The sequence below is a fragment of the Leptidea sinapis genome, chromosome 34 (assembly GCF_905404315.1).
Source record: "Leptidea sinapis chromosome 34, ilLepSina1.1, whole genome shotgun sequence".
In the NCBI taxonomy this organism is placed as follows: domain Eukaryota; kingdom Metazoa; phylum Arthropoda; class Insecta; order Lepidoptera; family Pieridae; genus Leptidea; species Leptidea sinapis.
The window spans coordinates 3,660,217-3,675,348 of record NC_066298.1 but is presented as its reverse complement, the minus strand read 5'-3'; the positions used below and the strand labels follow the sequence as shown (position 1 = coordinate 3,675,348).

The window sequence follows — 15,132 nt, the reverse complement described above, 5'->3', positions numbered from 1 at the left end:
GTTTGCGGTCGTACCGGCTCGTTCTCTTGCGTACCGGTACCTACTCTTTGTACCTTAGTTCGTTCGGTTATTGAAATGATTAAGTTCACGTCTGAATTCACTGAACCTACACAGAGCCAGGTCTGTCTCAGTCCCCGTGTACACTCTACACAGTAGGCGAGCCATTGAGGACTAATGACTCAAGAGCGAACAGTGACGCACGCAAGTTTGTTCACCTACTCCACCCGTCCGACCGATCTTTTAAAAATGGAGAAACATAAAAAAAGGAAAGCATGTGAAAGACATTCGTCATTGCGAATCCATATTTAAATTTTATAAGCTTCCTAAAACCCTGCAACAATGTAATTCATAGTGATTATTATTATAATATAATATATTGACACACTTTTTACACAAATTAACTTGCCCCAAGTTAAGCATATATAGCCTGTGTTATGGGTTACAAGACAATGATATATTTAATACAATATACTTACTTAAACATACATAAATTCATATAAACATACATAAATACCTTTAAACATCCATGACTCGGAAACAAACAATGAAATATAATGAAATTACCATTCATGATAGCTAGGTATATAGGCTATTTAGGAATAAAATATATCATGGTCTTCCAACGGTTTTACAACGAAATAATAATAAATTTTTAAAATAACTATTACATACTTATTTATATTGTAGAAAAAACTAAGCAATTTTTTAAAGATGACCTTATACTAGGTAGGTACAGTTTTGGGTCAAGAAGACAATTCTATTGTCGTAAGAATATGTAAATCACACGATAGAAAGATAGGCAATTTCTAGGTAAATAAAATTGGAGGTTAATAGCGCTGTGCGATCTGAATTACACCTTATTTTATGGCCTCAAGAGTCCCTATTTCTTTAATTGATTTTGCAGAGTGAGACTTCTGTACTTGTACTATTAATATATTCTTTGACAGAGCTACGAAATGGACATTTATCGTCAAATGCCAATTTAATTCTATGGCATTTTTCTTGCTGACCTAGCCCACGTCTGACAGCGAGAAAAATAAAAAACACATTGTGCGAATATTATCTGTGAAATTTGCGTGTTAATTTAATTGCACTGTCGACACACAATTTTCAAAACGATGCGACAATTGAAAAACAAAGAACAATTACACAAACTATGGTGTAACCTACTCATGGAGTGTTCCATTTTCAAATACCGTAGGTAACTGTTTTTTAGATAACTGACAACTGTGTTTTATCCAGCCAGTCCAGAAACAAAACTTCTCACCATAAAACATTTTATCCGATATTATTTATTCTGACAGACGAAATTAACAATGCCGAAATCGTTTCAACAATGGAAATTATTACTGCAATGGCAACTGAGACTTATATGTGAAGGTGTCAAACGGACTCGCGATGGAACTCAGACTTCTGTCCTTTCAGGAATCCTGTCAAGCATAATGAAAAGAATAATTTATATGCGCGTCAATAAAAATACTGCTTAGTCAATAACATAATTTTACTTTATTAAAATATCAATTAAATTAATGAATACGTTTTTACAATCCTAACAAAATCAATAGAATTATAGTGCGACACGTGCTTGGCTCATAATCTCTTGAGGATACGCCGCCTGTCGCGAGCGTGAGAGGGCGGGGCCGAGGGTGCGGACTGGGAGGCCGCTCGTCGCTCGCGCTTCGCTCGGGGTCCCTCCCCCGCGCCCGCATCTCCCGCCGCTTTCCCGCATGTGTCATCCTGCCAGCAAATAAAGAAATAGTTATTTGTTGTTCAACAAGTGAGCAAAGTTATTGAAGTTATAAGTACTTCTTTAGGCGCGTTATGAAAAATTAAGAGAGTGAAATTTTAAGATGCGCGCGCATCACTGTAACACAAAAGTAGCAGAGTGAAGTTGGTTCCTAAAATTTTCTGACGTTTGCATTCGTTATTTTTTTTTTTTGGTTTTTCCGTCCAATATTAGGACAGACAAAGGGTCAAAGCCATCTTTGCAGGATTTTTACAATATTGATCTTTCTATAAACGTAGAATAGCACGAGGAATACATAATTTTTAAGATTTTTGCTTTGTTACGCCAGATAATTATAACTTCTTACGTGCATATACGTACACACACACTTCTTATTTTTTAGCTGCGAGTGCTGACTTTAAATCACGAATTGGCAAAGTAGTCTAGAATTGAATCACGAGCGTAGTAAGTGATTCTAATATAGACTACTGAGGTAGTGAGTGATTTAAAGCCACGAGACAAAAAAAATTTGCTCTCGTGTGAAACATACAACTCTTCACCTCGACTAGCGAGAAAAATGTTATAGGTATAGTAAGAGAAACAATTAAGATAATATTTAACAGTGTTTACTATAAATACCATTACTAGTATTGATAGAGTGTGTTTGTTGCATCATTTTACATATTATATTGTAATTGAAATGATCTGTTAATCTTGATATAAAAGAGTGGCAATGAGTTTCTTGCTACTTCTTCTCATTAGCTCCACCCTTTACAGAGTAGCGGTAGATTCAATAAGAAAAATTTTTTTTTTTGACATTCATATGTGTCATTTCCGTGACCTACATGAATAAACTGATTTTGATTTGATTTGATTTGATTAGACTGTGACATAATACGCTAGGCTAAAATGAGTTTCGGAACGCAACAGATCAAAAAGCGTTTTCACCTAGCAATAGCACCCTTTTCGTGCTGGAGAGGTGAAAATATTATTTCATATAGTGCCTATGGTTGCTTCTATTGAGCAGTGTACTAACTTAAGTAAAGATTTGGAATATTTTCCAAAGGATTAAACAATAGGGAACTCCTCTAGCAGTGTAAAAACAAATAATATAACAAGTACTAGAATAAGTAATAATTGTAAAATTGCAAACCCGATGCACCATAACATGCAAGGATTTGATAAAAAACTTGAACTGGGGATATATAAGAATCATGAAGATGTGATGATTTTTGTTTAACAGAGCACTGGCTCAGAAAATATGAGCTCATCTTTAACTTCAGTGGTCATCAGGTGGCAAGTGCGTTTAGCAGAGAAAAGGCTACATGTGGCGGCTCTCTAATAGTTGTAAGTAAATTATTTAAATACAAAGAACGAGGAGATATTGTGGGCCTCTCTGTTGAACGTACCATTGAAATAGCCTGTGCAGAGCTCGAGCACGCCATTGTTGTTGGTATATACTCGTACAGACCCCTAAGATGCAGTATATGAATTATTTGAAAGTGTAATGGAGTCTTAGATATGTGGTGATTTTAATATTAATTAAGATCGCAAAATTTTATCTTTACGAATTTATAATAAGGCACCCCCTAAGTAGAACCACGGAAGCAAAAGACATTAGGATTTTTAGCTTTTAGTTTTCCGGCTTTGATACTAAAATGAAAAGCTGCTGCTACTAAGAATACTATAAATAGCAAGTATGGGAACCATCCCAAGACATTGAATGTTTTATGGAATTAGGGAGAAAAAAAGATTTGTCACCTATTCGTAAGAGATTAGGGTGGCTTATATCTCTCTCAACACAAGATCTCTGTTGGTATTCAAGTAATAATATCTTATTTAAAGTATCCGTATAAACCTTGCACCAGAGGGAGGCTCCTTTGCACAGGGTGCCGGCTAGATTATGGGTACCACAATGGCACCTGTTTCTACTGTGAAGCAGTAATGTGGACATTATCATGTTTCAGTCTGAAGGGCGCCGTAGCTAGTGATATTACTGGGCAAATGAGACTTAACATGTCTCAAGGTGACAAGCGCAACTGTAGTGCCGCTCAAAATTTTTGCGATTTTCAAGAATCCTGAGCGGCACTGTATTGTAAGGGGCAGGGTATTAATTACCATAAGCTGAATGTCCAGCTTGTCTTGTCCCTTTTTTTCATAAAAATAAGGAAGGTAATGGGTGCAGTATCATACCTTTGTAGTGGTTGTGCCTCGTTCTTGCTTGGCATGTATATCGGTGTAGAGCTTCGCGCGTGCGAAGTAGTCGTCATATCTCTCGTGCAGCAATGTGGCCGCCTCCGCGTTCAGCGCCGAATCCGGGTTGGGCGCGATCAGGAGGCATTTGATGGCGAGCAGAGCGTGCTCCAGCCCGAGCTCCGGCCGCCAGTCCTTCTGCAGCGTGTTGACACACACCTGACCGGCGGCCGACACGTTGGGGTGGAAGATACGTGTGAGGAAGAAGGCTCGCGGCGGTGCTGTGGGGAATTCGCGACCCAGCGACAGGCGAACACGGAACACCCCACCGGCATATGGAGTCTCCGCTGAAAACATTTTTATTTTTTCTTTAACAAATATTGTTCGCAAACAGTAATTTAACAATCTCAAATTTAATATTATTCAAAGACTGACACATTTAATTTAATAAATCTACAATATGTTTGGAACAATAAGAAAGGCCAGTGAGATGATACAAAACTCTGTGACTTTTCACTTTAATTGCCAATTTTGAAGATTTACACATAGGTTTGTAACTGGTTGAAATAGAGAGCTTGGTACCTACTGATAATAAAAAGAATTTGAACTTCATTGAAAAGAGTATTATTTTCTTCTTCTAATTGTGTCTAACCAACCAGTGGAAGGTTTCTCTTCACAAGATATGGGCTAGGTGGTAGCTGCCATAAAGCAATATGTTTTATGGATTTGTCTGCTCGAAGGGTGCCCTAATGTAATTACTGGGCTAAAGGACCATATTTCTCAATGTGATGAGTGCAATAAGAATGTTGCTGATGATCTGTGGTGTGTGATGGGCAGGTGATATCACCTACCATCAGATATACCTGTCTTGCACATCTCATCTCAGTCACAAAAAAAAATTGCTGGTCATACCAACTGAGCTACATGTGACTGTTCGTAAATGTATTGCATTCATGTAGTAACTCTCATATAATAAAAATAATAAAAAAAGTGCCTAAATGGGCTACTTACAAGTTAAAATTCATATTTTAAAGTAAAATTCTTAATGAACACAATGTAACTTTATATTTTATACTAGGGCAAAAAATAGAAATTGACTAAGTAATATAACTTTGATATAGAAGAGGTTTGAGCTATTAACTATGTCAAATGAGTTTAACTTATAACTCATTATAAACTTAAGACTTCATTAAATATCCTATTATGATAATTCAGTTTCGAATATATGAACTCAGGAACCTTCCAATTAAATCTATAAGTACTATTACTTCAAAGGCCAGCAATATTGTGCAGCATAGCGATGCTCTAAGAACTCTGATATTGCAGATCTCCCACTTATTTATCAACAGGCAAATCACTTGCCATCCTTTGCTTTTCCCAATACGAGATATATAAGTGAAAAATTAATTACCAGGTCCATCAATCAACGCCACTACATCAGTCAGGTCGTCATCTCGAACCAACACCTTGATTCCAGCAGGAGGATTGGCGACCAACTTACGAATTTCACGCGCGACACCGCGCAGTACCTGAGGGCAAACATTCTCAACATTCGACATGACTAGCACTTAACGCTAAGAGTCGGACTTTACTGCTGCAGTCACAACAACAGACACAAAATTAAAGAAGTTAAAGTCCACTCGACTGATCAGCTTTCTACTAGCGTACTAACGCTGTTTGTGGCGAAACATCACTCACAAGTCACAGGGTGTAGGCTCTCTTATCATGAATACTGTCTACACATGAGGTATATCAGAGAAACGAAATTTTCCAGTGTAAATCCGTCCTCAATTGAAAATAGCTACAACTTCGTCAAAAATGTCCGTTTGCCTCTCAAACACCGTTCTAAGTAAACTATTATAGTACCAGATTCCTTTGAACTCTTTGGTTTAAGTACGAATAAAAATATATAATATGTGTATGTTAAGTATTATTAAACAAATATTTCAAAGCATCATATATAGAATTATAAATACAAATACAAATTAAACATTTTTTTTTCTAACAGAAAACCATAAGCTATAAAGCAAAGTGCAATGACACTGACAAATAAGTCTTACATTGGCAAAGATGAAAGATTAAATTGAATTAGACTTGAATGTTAGAAATAATAGCTAATATGAAGGGAATGTGCAGGACTTCTTTTAAATTAAACATTTACACACAGAAAAAGTGTAAATGGGCTTGAAAATATTCAAACTTTTATTCAAAGTCAAATTGAAAAGTTGGAATAAATTTGAGCCGTTCTAAGGGCACCATTTTGCGCCAACCTCTAAACATAGAAGAGTATAAATTAGTATTACTTTAACCGGCAAAGATGAATTGCTATATAAATTAATAAGATAATATTGTAAAAAAATATTGGGGTGTAAAAATAGATTACGACATTATAAAATTTCATAAAAATCGAGTCATTTCGGAGGAGTATGGCAACTAACATTAGTAGTATTAGTAGTCCGCATGAGAAATATTTGGTGCGATTTGATCAAGATCAAATCACGACGGTAAGTGAAAATAAGTAAAGTATTACAATAACCAAAGTGATTATTTACATTTACATCACGAAGTAAAATAAATTGAAACTTGTTTAAATTTTTTGACAATAATTACTATTAGTGTGTGTAAGTGCAGAATAGTGATTATAAAAAAACATATTGTGTGCAATTCACACGCGGTAGAAGTGAAACCTTCAAAAATTTTGGCTTCAAGACGAATGTGAAATTTCAGAAAGAGTATTGTACCAGGTTTTAGTAATGATCATAGTGATACAAAGATTGATACTTATTTTACACTTTATTCGAATATATATTATTATTATTATGATTCAAGATCCTCCAAGAATACTGCGTCAATTACTGTTTTTCATCTTGTTGCCAGTGTGCCTGCTGCACATTTTCTAATTAAATTTGGCGTCCAAAAACTTTATCAATGGAATCGCATGCGTATCCGATGCAAACCTCTAAACTGCACATGAAGTTCTGGTACATCTTGGTAGGATGACACAACATGAATTTAACCGCTATGAGAAACTTTACTATCACCGCTACCATATTTATTTTATATTCTGGTGCCTATGTAGTACACATCACACCACATCGGATGCATGACGTCAGCGTCATACATAAGACAATTCTCTTCTCTTCTTCAGCGGTGATGATATATGGTAAAGGATACAGTATTGTGTTATTATGACTCATTTTCTCCCATGTTAAATCTTATGAATTTACATGTCTGTCTCTTTTTACTGTAGCTTTAAATAATTTTAGAGACCGAGATTGTGTAATGTATTCTATCTCAATCTCTCGCCGGCTGAATCTTATACATTTACCTGTTTGTGTCTCTATCGTTTCGCTTTTTTTTCATCGAGTTTCAAATCACAACGATTCTAAAGAAGTTTCACTTCAAATATAAGTATTGAAAAAAACTTGACGTTACTATGTAAGTACCAAGAGAATCTATTATTTTATTTCCTCTCAAGTATATACTATTGTTATTAATAATTTGAGGTAGGAACAACATAAGAGTATGAAACCAACAACTCTAAAGATATATTTTAATTAAAATATTTTATTCAAAATATGAAGTTGAAGCAAAAGTTTTTCAAAATGTTTATTAAAAACAGATAGCACTGAAATAGGCCTGAAATTAGCAGGCCAAAAGAAATGCCCGATTTAAACAAAGGTAAACTTTGCTGTATTTCATGAGATCAAGGAACACACTCTCATCTATGCATTCATTAAATATTATTGCTAATTCAGGTGCTATAGTTCAAGTACCTATGTATTTTACAATATTAGTTGAAAGGCCCCATAGGTCTTTTGTATTATAACGGTCCGGCTTTACCAAATCTGATCATTTGCTTAGGCCTTAGGCTGTAAATCTCGAAATCAGTGAGTCAGTGACATGTGAGTTTAAGTGTACTGACAAGTCTTAGTGACAAATGAAACATCTGTTAAATGTCAATTGTCAACAGACAATGTCGACAGTCGACACCGACAATTCACAATATTTACCTTTACCTACCTTGCGTTTCAGTTACGTTAAAAATTATAAGAATATTTTTTTACAAAAAGCCGAATGGTAATAATATAATAATATGGCGCATAACTTAGACAATATACAGTTATTATTGGATAGCAAAGATGTAAAATGTTCTCAGTCTTGGACACGTGTATCTGTGAATCTCGATCAATACTTTAGTGATGAGCGAGCGCGCTGTTACGTGTTGGCCCCAAGATCACGTCCTGTTCTTTGGTTGGAGCGCAGGTTGAGAACGCTGTTTTCCTTAACCGGCGACTTTTGGCTAGTTTCTCGCGGACACCTGCTCCCTCCAGAAGAGCTACTAGCGATACTGGAACCCGGCGACCCCGTAGAGTATGTACCTACCTAAATCGTACAACCCGCTGGCTAGGAAATTTTTATTAGCGGCTTGTAGAAGCATATAATTGATTGTTTTATGATTCCATACCTTTAAAAGATATAAAGTACAGTAATAACAGCAACTCCGGTTTTAACATATCACCCAACATTATCTCAGAGCAAAGAGAGATAAAGAAGTTGGTGTGATCATCAATTATTTGGTTTATTATATTAGTTTTCTAACTGTACTAGTCATCAGCTGCATATCTTTTCAAAACTGCACCAAAATGTAAAGATAGTGACCTCATCTAATTATAGAAACTTGTTGCCCTAGAATTAAGTTCTAATACATTCTTGCCACACAAGAATCCTTAAGCTACACTTATGCTACTCAACTATGGTTTGTTGATAAAAATCTCACAACTCATTATTTTAAGTTTGATTACTGGTTGATTTACAAAGAAAGTACAAAGTTAGTAAACCATCCATGTGAATATTGGACAGTAGCTCCGTTGGAATTAATCAACTGTTAATAACATATATGATCTACATTCAAATAATAAAAGGTATTCTGTGCTGTGTTTATATATACAATATTTCAATTTGGTGCTACAACTTACACCTTTTGTCATTTTGCAGAGATTATATCACTCAATGGGCTGGTTAAATAAAAAAGATTTTTGTTTTCTTATATATAATAAAATGATTTAAGTGATAATAATATGTTCTATTTCAGAGTAATACCAAAGTCCAATACTGGTAAAGTAGTATTAAATGGGAGGAATTGTGGTCCCTCTGCATTTACTAATGATGAACATGATCAACTTGTTGAAACCACAAATGGAGTAGATACCTTGGATAACACAAACAACAACACCCAAAGACACGAAAACAATATAAATAAAGACAGTATGGTATTAAATGAAGAAAATGACAATGAGAAACAGCTTCCTCATCCAAATCACGATATGAATGAAGATAATCAATTAGAAACACTGAAAAGTGAAGCAATTGCCCTTCTAGAAAAAAAATATCTTGAAAGTGGAGATTGTAATGCTTCATGTGATAACAGTAATATTACAGATATTAACCATGAAACAGAGTACAGTGTTCCAAAACGAGTCAGACGGCGTGTACGGCGTAGGAAGAGACCTGCTTCTGACAATTATATAATAAATGCCAGTGGCCCCGATTCTGATATATCAGACATAGTTCAAATAAACCCAATGTCAACTCCGCGACCACCTCGTGTAGTGGCTGCTTTGGATAGCTAGGTTTTCTTAGCAATGAATATCTTTTTGGCCTCGGATTGTCTATACTATCTGATTTATTTATTAATATACTTCAAAACATTTACTAAGCTAATCTTTTATCATTGCTATTTTCTGACAGTTTCTTTTGTACATTATTTTCTATTTTTTCTCCTGCTATTTTCTATCAGTGCCACTAATTCTTTCATCTTAATCTTACTTATCTTTTATTTTCATTTCTATATCCAATATTTCTTGGGTATGTTTGAGTAAGTTGTGATACTATTAAATTAAACTTTAGGATCACATGTCACTAAGTATATATTTTCCAATTGTTATTAAGTATAAATGTAATATAACTATTTTAATAATTAATTGCATTTTTTACAACAACAAGGAAGTAAAAATTCAAAAAATAAATCCAAGTTATCTTCTAATAATGTTCAGTATCAAAACCAACTTCATACTCAAGTCTTTGTGGCTAACAGATACATAATAATTATGAAGTAGAGCATACACGTTTTTAGGTTTAATCTAAAAGAAGAGGCCACAACATAGTTTTGCAATAAATTGTATATAATATGTTTTAAGACTGAAATAAAAGTCATTATTTTATTATAACTAAATAAAGATTTTTTTTATATAAAATTAGTTAAATGATTTTTACCAAATTGAATGTATAACTTCAATATATTTCAAACTCTTTCAAGTTAAGAAAAAAAAATCAAGTAAGTAGGTTTAAAAAAAATGTTCACTTGTTACATGAAGGCAAATGTCGTGGATCTGTAAAACAATACAATGCATTTGATTATAATTCGTTAAGTAGGTTGGAGCAGAATCTCATGTATTCTGGCCCAGCGGCAGTTTTCACATTGTATGGTAAGGACTCGATATTGATATATTGCCAGTTCAGACGGAATCTTAACAAAATCTTATATTGTCGCGTGAAATTTTAGATAACAGAATGGCAGCAGTGTACCAGTTGCATTTAAGTTACAATTTAGTAAACTTTAAGAAAGATATAGGTACTTATTGTATATTTCCCTAACCTCAAAAGTTGCAAATCAAGAGAGGCATAGCTGAAGCCCCGCTCAGGGGGTTCATGCTCGCTCGCTCACTGTAGACCCCCCGGCCTAACCGCCTATCAGTCGGTAAGCGCGATTCGGTTGAAGCTATTGGCGTAGTATCAATTATGTATGTCTGTATCAAGTAGTAGAGTCTGGAATTCATCTAGCACTCTGCATGTTGATAACGCCAACCCAACTGGAAATTCTGGAAGCAACGTCTACGCATTGACAATATAATTTTTAAGTATCTAAGTACCAACTTCATCCCCGGTAACGGTAAATAAGCCCGCACGTTATTTCCCTTTACCGCGTAATCCGTTATCAGTTCTCATGGCGGCTGAAGAGCTATTAAATACTGTCATAATCTTTGTAGATATTGAAGAATCAGAAATTATATTCAGAAAAAATAATAATTGTAAAATACCCTCGGTAAGATCATCATTGTAGTAGAGCAATAATGCGGGTATGTGCACATTTTCGGGCAACGCCACGTGATTGAACTCCTCGCGCTCGTCCGGAATCCCGTTCTGCTCCAGGGAACGGTCATAGTAAAGCTCGCGATTGAGGTAACGCCACGTGTATGACAGCATATGTGAGTTGTGGGGTAAGTAGCGCATCATGATCTGGTATATTGTTTCCTCTGAACACACCTCAAGTGTCACGGAAGTACCTTTATTAGTGGTTATTATTAATATTATTAAATCTACAGTAAAACAGAAGCTTCTTAGGTTCTAGATTCAATATTGGGAAATCTACAGCATAATTTAATAAAGTGAGAGTTAGTTTTTATAACTACTATAGTAAAAGTACTCTGTGTAATTGGTTACGAATTGTTACTCGAATAGAAAACTTTTACTTTAGTTTTAATCATAGGGGAAATTCTCATTTCATCGACCGGCAAAACGTTAGGTATAAGTAATTAATAGTTAAGTACACATTTATCATATTAATGTTTCCGTCGAACCCAATACTGGGTTAATAGGTATGCATAAAAATCAGTCGAAGATGTCGGTGTGCGGTGAACGCAATGCTCGTGACTATGGCTATGGCGTATATTGAACGGATTTAAATACATTTTTATTATCAGGAACCATTAAGTGTAGGTAAATGGAAGTCTGTATTTGGGTAGGTACCTGTTAAGGTATTAACAATTCTAATAGGCCGTGTCTTGGTCGTCATATTCCCAATCACATTGTCATCGTCCATCCACCAAGGTTGGGTCGGTGGCCGCCAGCGTGTGGATGGTACAACTGGTTGCCTGTACCCCGGCCCATGGATATGATAGGGAGTCACAGTGCCCACTATAGGGTGCGTATATGTCACCCAATCTTCACCGTTGAACCAGTGGCTAATGTCTTTGCCTGCATACGCTAATATTGTCATGGCCAACTGAAATATTATATACACACTGAGGATTTAGCTGAAACGCCAAGAGAATACCATACTATGTGCATAAGATTTATGAAGTCCTTAATGCATAGGAACTATATATTTTGTCTGCGTTAAATCCCTAGTAGTAGGTTTCACTATTTTTTTTATCTTACCCGTTTAGCATCGCAGTAGAAGAATCCTCTTTCAAAGCAACTACAGTATTCAACGCAGTCGTCGCCACAATACCAATTCTTGATTGGACAGGAACATGTTTTAGTACACTTGCAGAGCTTGAGCTGTGCTTGAAGCCATTTGGTGAGGTCCCGAACCTTACCGTTCAAAGACACCCAACAGTCGGTGGCCTTATTGTGGACAGCTACCTCCGCGGGAGTGTACCACTCTGGCTGAGTGTACTTCATTCTGGATATGTATTATTCAACGTTATCTAATATTGCAGATCATTTGTAAAAACAGATTGGTATTTTTTAATAATGTTCTTTTGATTGTTAAGCAAATATTATGTTAAAAAAAAGGATGTTTTCCTGCCATTGCACATACCTACTAATATTTTAAATATTAAATTACAATATGGATAATCATCCGTAGGGTCATTTCCAAATAACTTCAAAAGCTCCTTATCGGCCGCGTATCCGTATATCGTACCAGTATAAATATAGTATAGCACTATGTTGTAATTATATTGTCGACATTGTAGTCAATATGAGACCATAACAAATTGAGAACTATCAAAACAATCAATGCTGTAAGAGGTAAAATCCAGAAATCACCAAAATTAAATTTTCCAATTAAGTCTACTATAAAGGAGGTCGAAGTTGAGTACTTTGCTAATTGCTTTTGGATGTCTAACAGGACATGCCCTATCTATATAAATTACCTATTTTTTTTATCAAAAGCGTCAATTATTGGGAAAAGAGTGAAGACTTAAGCCATAGCTTCTGAAGAGACTGCATTTATAGATCTCATCATCGCATTTTAGAAACACACTTTTTAACATGTCCCTACTAAGAACTTTCCAACAAGACTGCATCTTGTAACGATACGAATTACCCAAGCCCGACTCTAAGCCAATATTCTAACTGTATAAGAGCTAAAGATTGGCGACCAGCCGTGGAGTCTTAAGAGGCCGTCCTGAAAAACTACTGATTTCGCTTAATTTTGTTCCGTGACTCTGAGAATATGTGATAAGTATAACATTATCAAAGCTATGCACGTTATGGATAGATTATTGATATTATACCGATTTAACCACACATAACTAATACTTAATGAAAGAAAAATAGATACCTAATCCGTTATGTAGATATTAACCTGCCTTGTAGTACTGTTAATGAGACTAGTTTATTTAAATTAAACTATTGCTTTATAACGTTTACCTTACTGAACTTACATTATCTTTTAATAATTTATCAAAATAAACGTGATTCTTGCACTCAAAAATCTTTGAATCTGTCAATAGGTATTGTAAATTGACAATATTGACGGTTGATTGCCGTCGTGGTTACTCGCTAGGAAATAAAGACTTTTAACTTTAAATATGTGCCTATTATCTACCTCAGCAAAAGGATTTATACGTGTCAGAGATATTCCTGTTAAGGCAATTATTACCACCAGCCATGCTCTCTTTAGGGGAATTAAAAAATGTCTTCAACATGTTTTATTATGTTGATTTGCTCTTTGTTTGTGGTCCGTAGATAATTTTTTTTTAAGATTGTTGTTAACAATATCCTTATCATAGTTTTAAAAATATTGAGAGACAACAGTTAATGTGTTAATTTCTCTCAATGATTCTTTAGGACATAGGATATAAATTAAAGTGTGAATAGCCCTCTTCCACGATACAAAGATGGTATGAATAATAACAGCATTGTCCCATAATAATATACAAATATAATACGGCTTATGCCTTAACTAAGCCGTGACGGTAACGCGAGTTTGGTGCTACTTCCCCATACGAGGAATGACCACCAGGCCTAAAGCAATTTTCACTATGAAAATAACTAATGTAAACTACCTAGGCGTATATAAGTCAGATAATTATCATATCAATTAACCGCGGGTAAATATAAAAGGGACTACTTTTATCCAAAGGAAAGTAAGAAACCTGTGAGTTGTCCGCTGTCTTATCTAGTTTGGCTATAAATATTGTTACTATATATATATTTTTTTAATTCAATGTTGGAACGCTTTTATTATTTAAGAAAATTTTATAGTTTCCTGTCATTTTACATATTTCTTAGGAATATTATTAAATCACAATACTTAATGGAATGTAGTGGGGTGGAAGAAAAATAGAATTGCAATGATTGCTTTGCATAAAGTGGGTATGTCTATACCCACTTTATGCAGATATATAGAGCCGTCAGTCATTTTCATGACACTTCTAGAACTAGGTGTCCATGGATATGATAGGGAGTCACAGTGCCCACTATAGGGTGCGTATATGTCACCCAATCTTCACCGTTGAACCAGTGGCTAATGTCTTTGCCTGCATACGCTAATATTGTCATGGCCAACTGAAATATTATATACACACTGAGGATTTAGCTGAAACGCCAAGAGAATACCATACTATGTGCATAAGATTTATGAAGTCCTTAATGCATAGGAACTATATATTTTGTCTGCGTTAAATCCCTAGTAGTAGGTTTCACTATTTTTTTTATCTTACCCGTTTAGCATCGCAGTAGAAGAATCCTCTTTCAAAGCAACTACAGTATTCAACGCAGTCGTCGCCACAATACCAATTCTTGATTGGACAGGAACATGTTTTAGTACACTTGCAGAGCTTGAGCTGTGCTTGAAGCCATTTGGTGAGGTCCCGAACCTTACCGTTCAAAGACACCCAACAGTCGGTGGCCTTATTATACATAAAGTGGGTATGTCTATACCCACTTTATGCAGATATATAGAGCCGTCAGTCATTTTCATGACACTTCTAGAACTAGGTGTCAGTCCTATGTTCGTATATCGTACTATTGATAGAGAAGCCAACTCATCTGTGGAATACCATAAAAGATCGGCGGCCGCGTCCAAAGAAAGTAAGTAAGTAGTAAGTTCGAGTAAGGAAACAAAAAATCAACTCGTATCATTATGGAATGCCCGAAGCTTCGTCGAAATACATAATATGCCCTAAATTTGTTTTGCG

General features: G+C 35.3%; 2 protein-coding genes and 1 long non-coding RNA gene across 6 annotated transcripts; 1 reads left to right on the top strand and 2 right to left on the bottom strand.

Annotated features, from left to right (window-relative positions):
• Positions 1–1,483: 1,483 nt before the first annotated feature.
• On the bottom strand, positions 1,484–5,932 carry LOC126975001 (ubiquitin-conjugating enzyme E2 S). Its single transcript, XM_050822789.1, has 3 exons — positions 5,331–5,932; positions 3,920–4,266; positions 1,484–1,737 (listed from the first exon to the last, which is right to left on the bottom strand). The coding sequence occupies exons 1-3, from the start codon at positions 5,476–5,478 to the stop codon at positions 1,591–1,593; spliced, it is 642 nt and encodes a 213-aa protein (XP_050678746.1). The 5' UTR covers positions 5,479–5,932; the 3' UTR covers positions 1,484–1,590.
• Positions 5,933–7,918: 1,986 nt separating this feature from the next.
• On the top strand, positions 7,919–10,167 carry LOC126975015 (uncharacterized). The gene is made up of 2 exons (XR_007731606.1): positions 7,919–8,293; positions 9,015–10,167. It is a non-coding gene; the product is annotated as an uncharacterized LOC126975015 (long non-coding RNA).
• A 13-nt stretch (positions 10,168–10,180) lies between these two features.
• On the bottom strand, positions 10,181–13,479 carry LOC126974991 (cytochrome b5 domain-containing protein 1). 4 transcript variants are annotated; one of them, XM_050822775.1, is made up of 5 exons: positions 13,375–13,479; positions 12,140–12,386; positions 11,729–11,984; positions 11,020–11,265; positions 10,181–10,311 (listed from the first exon to the last, which is right to left on the bottom strand). In XM_050822775.1, the coding sequence occupies exons 2-5, from the start codon at positions 12,383–12,385 to the stop codon at positions 10,280–10,282; spliced, it is 780 nt and encodes a 259-aa protein (XP_050678732.1). In that variant the 5' UTR covers position 12,386; positions 13,375–13,479; the 3' UTR covers positions 10,181–10,279. The 4 variants fall into 4 exon arrangements, with proteins under 4 accessions (XP_050678732.1, XP_050678731.1, XP_050678735.1 ...); XM_050822774.1 differs by having other exon boundaries at positions 13,272–13,432; XM_050822778.1 differs by lacking the exon at positions 13,375–13,479 and adding an exon at positions 13,296–13,352.
• Between the last annotated feature and the right edge of the window lie 1,653 nt (positions 13,480–15,132).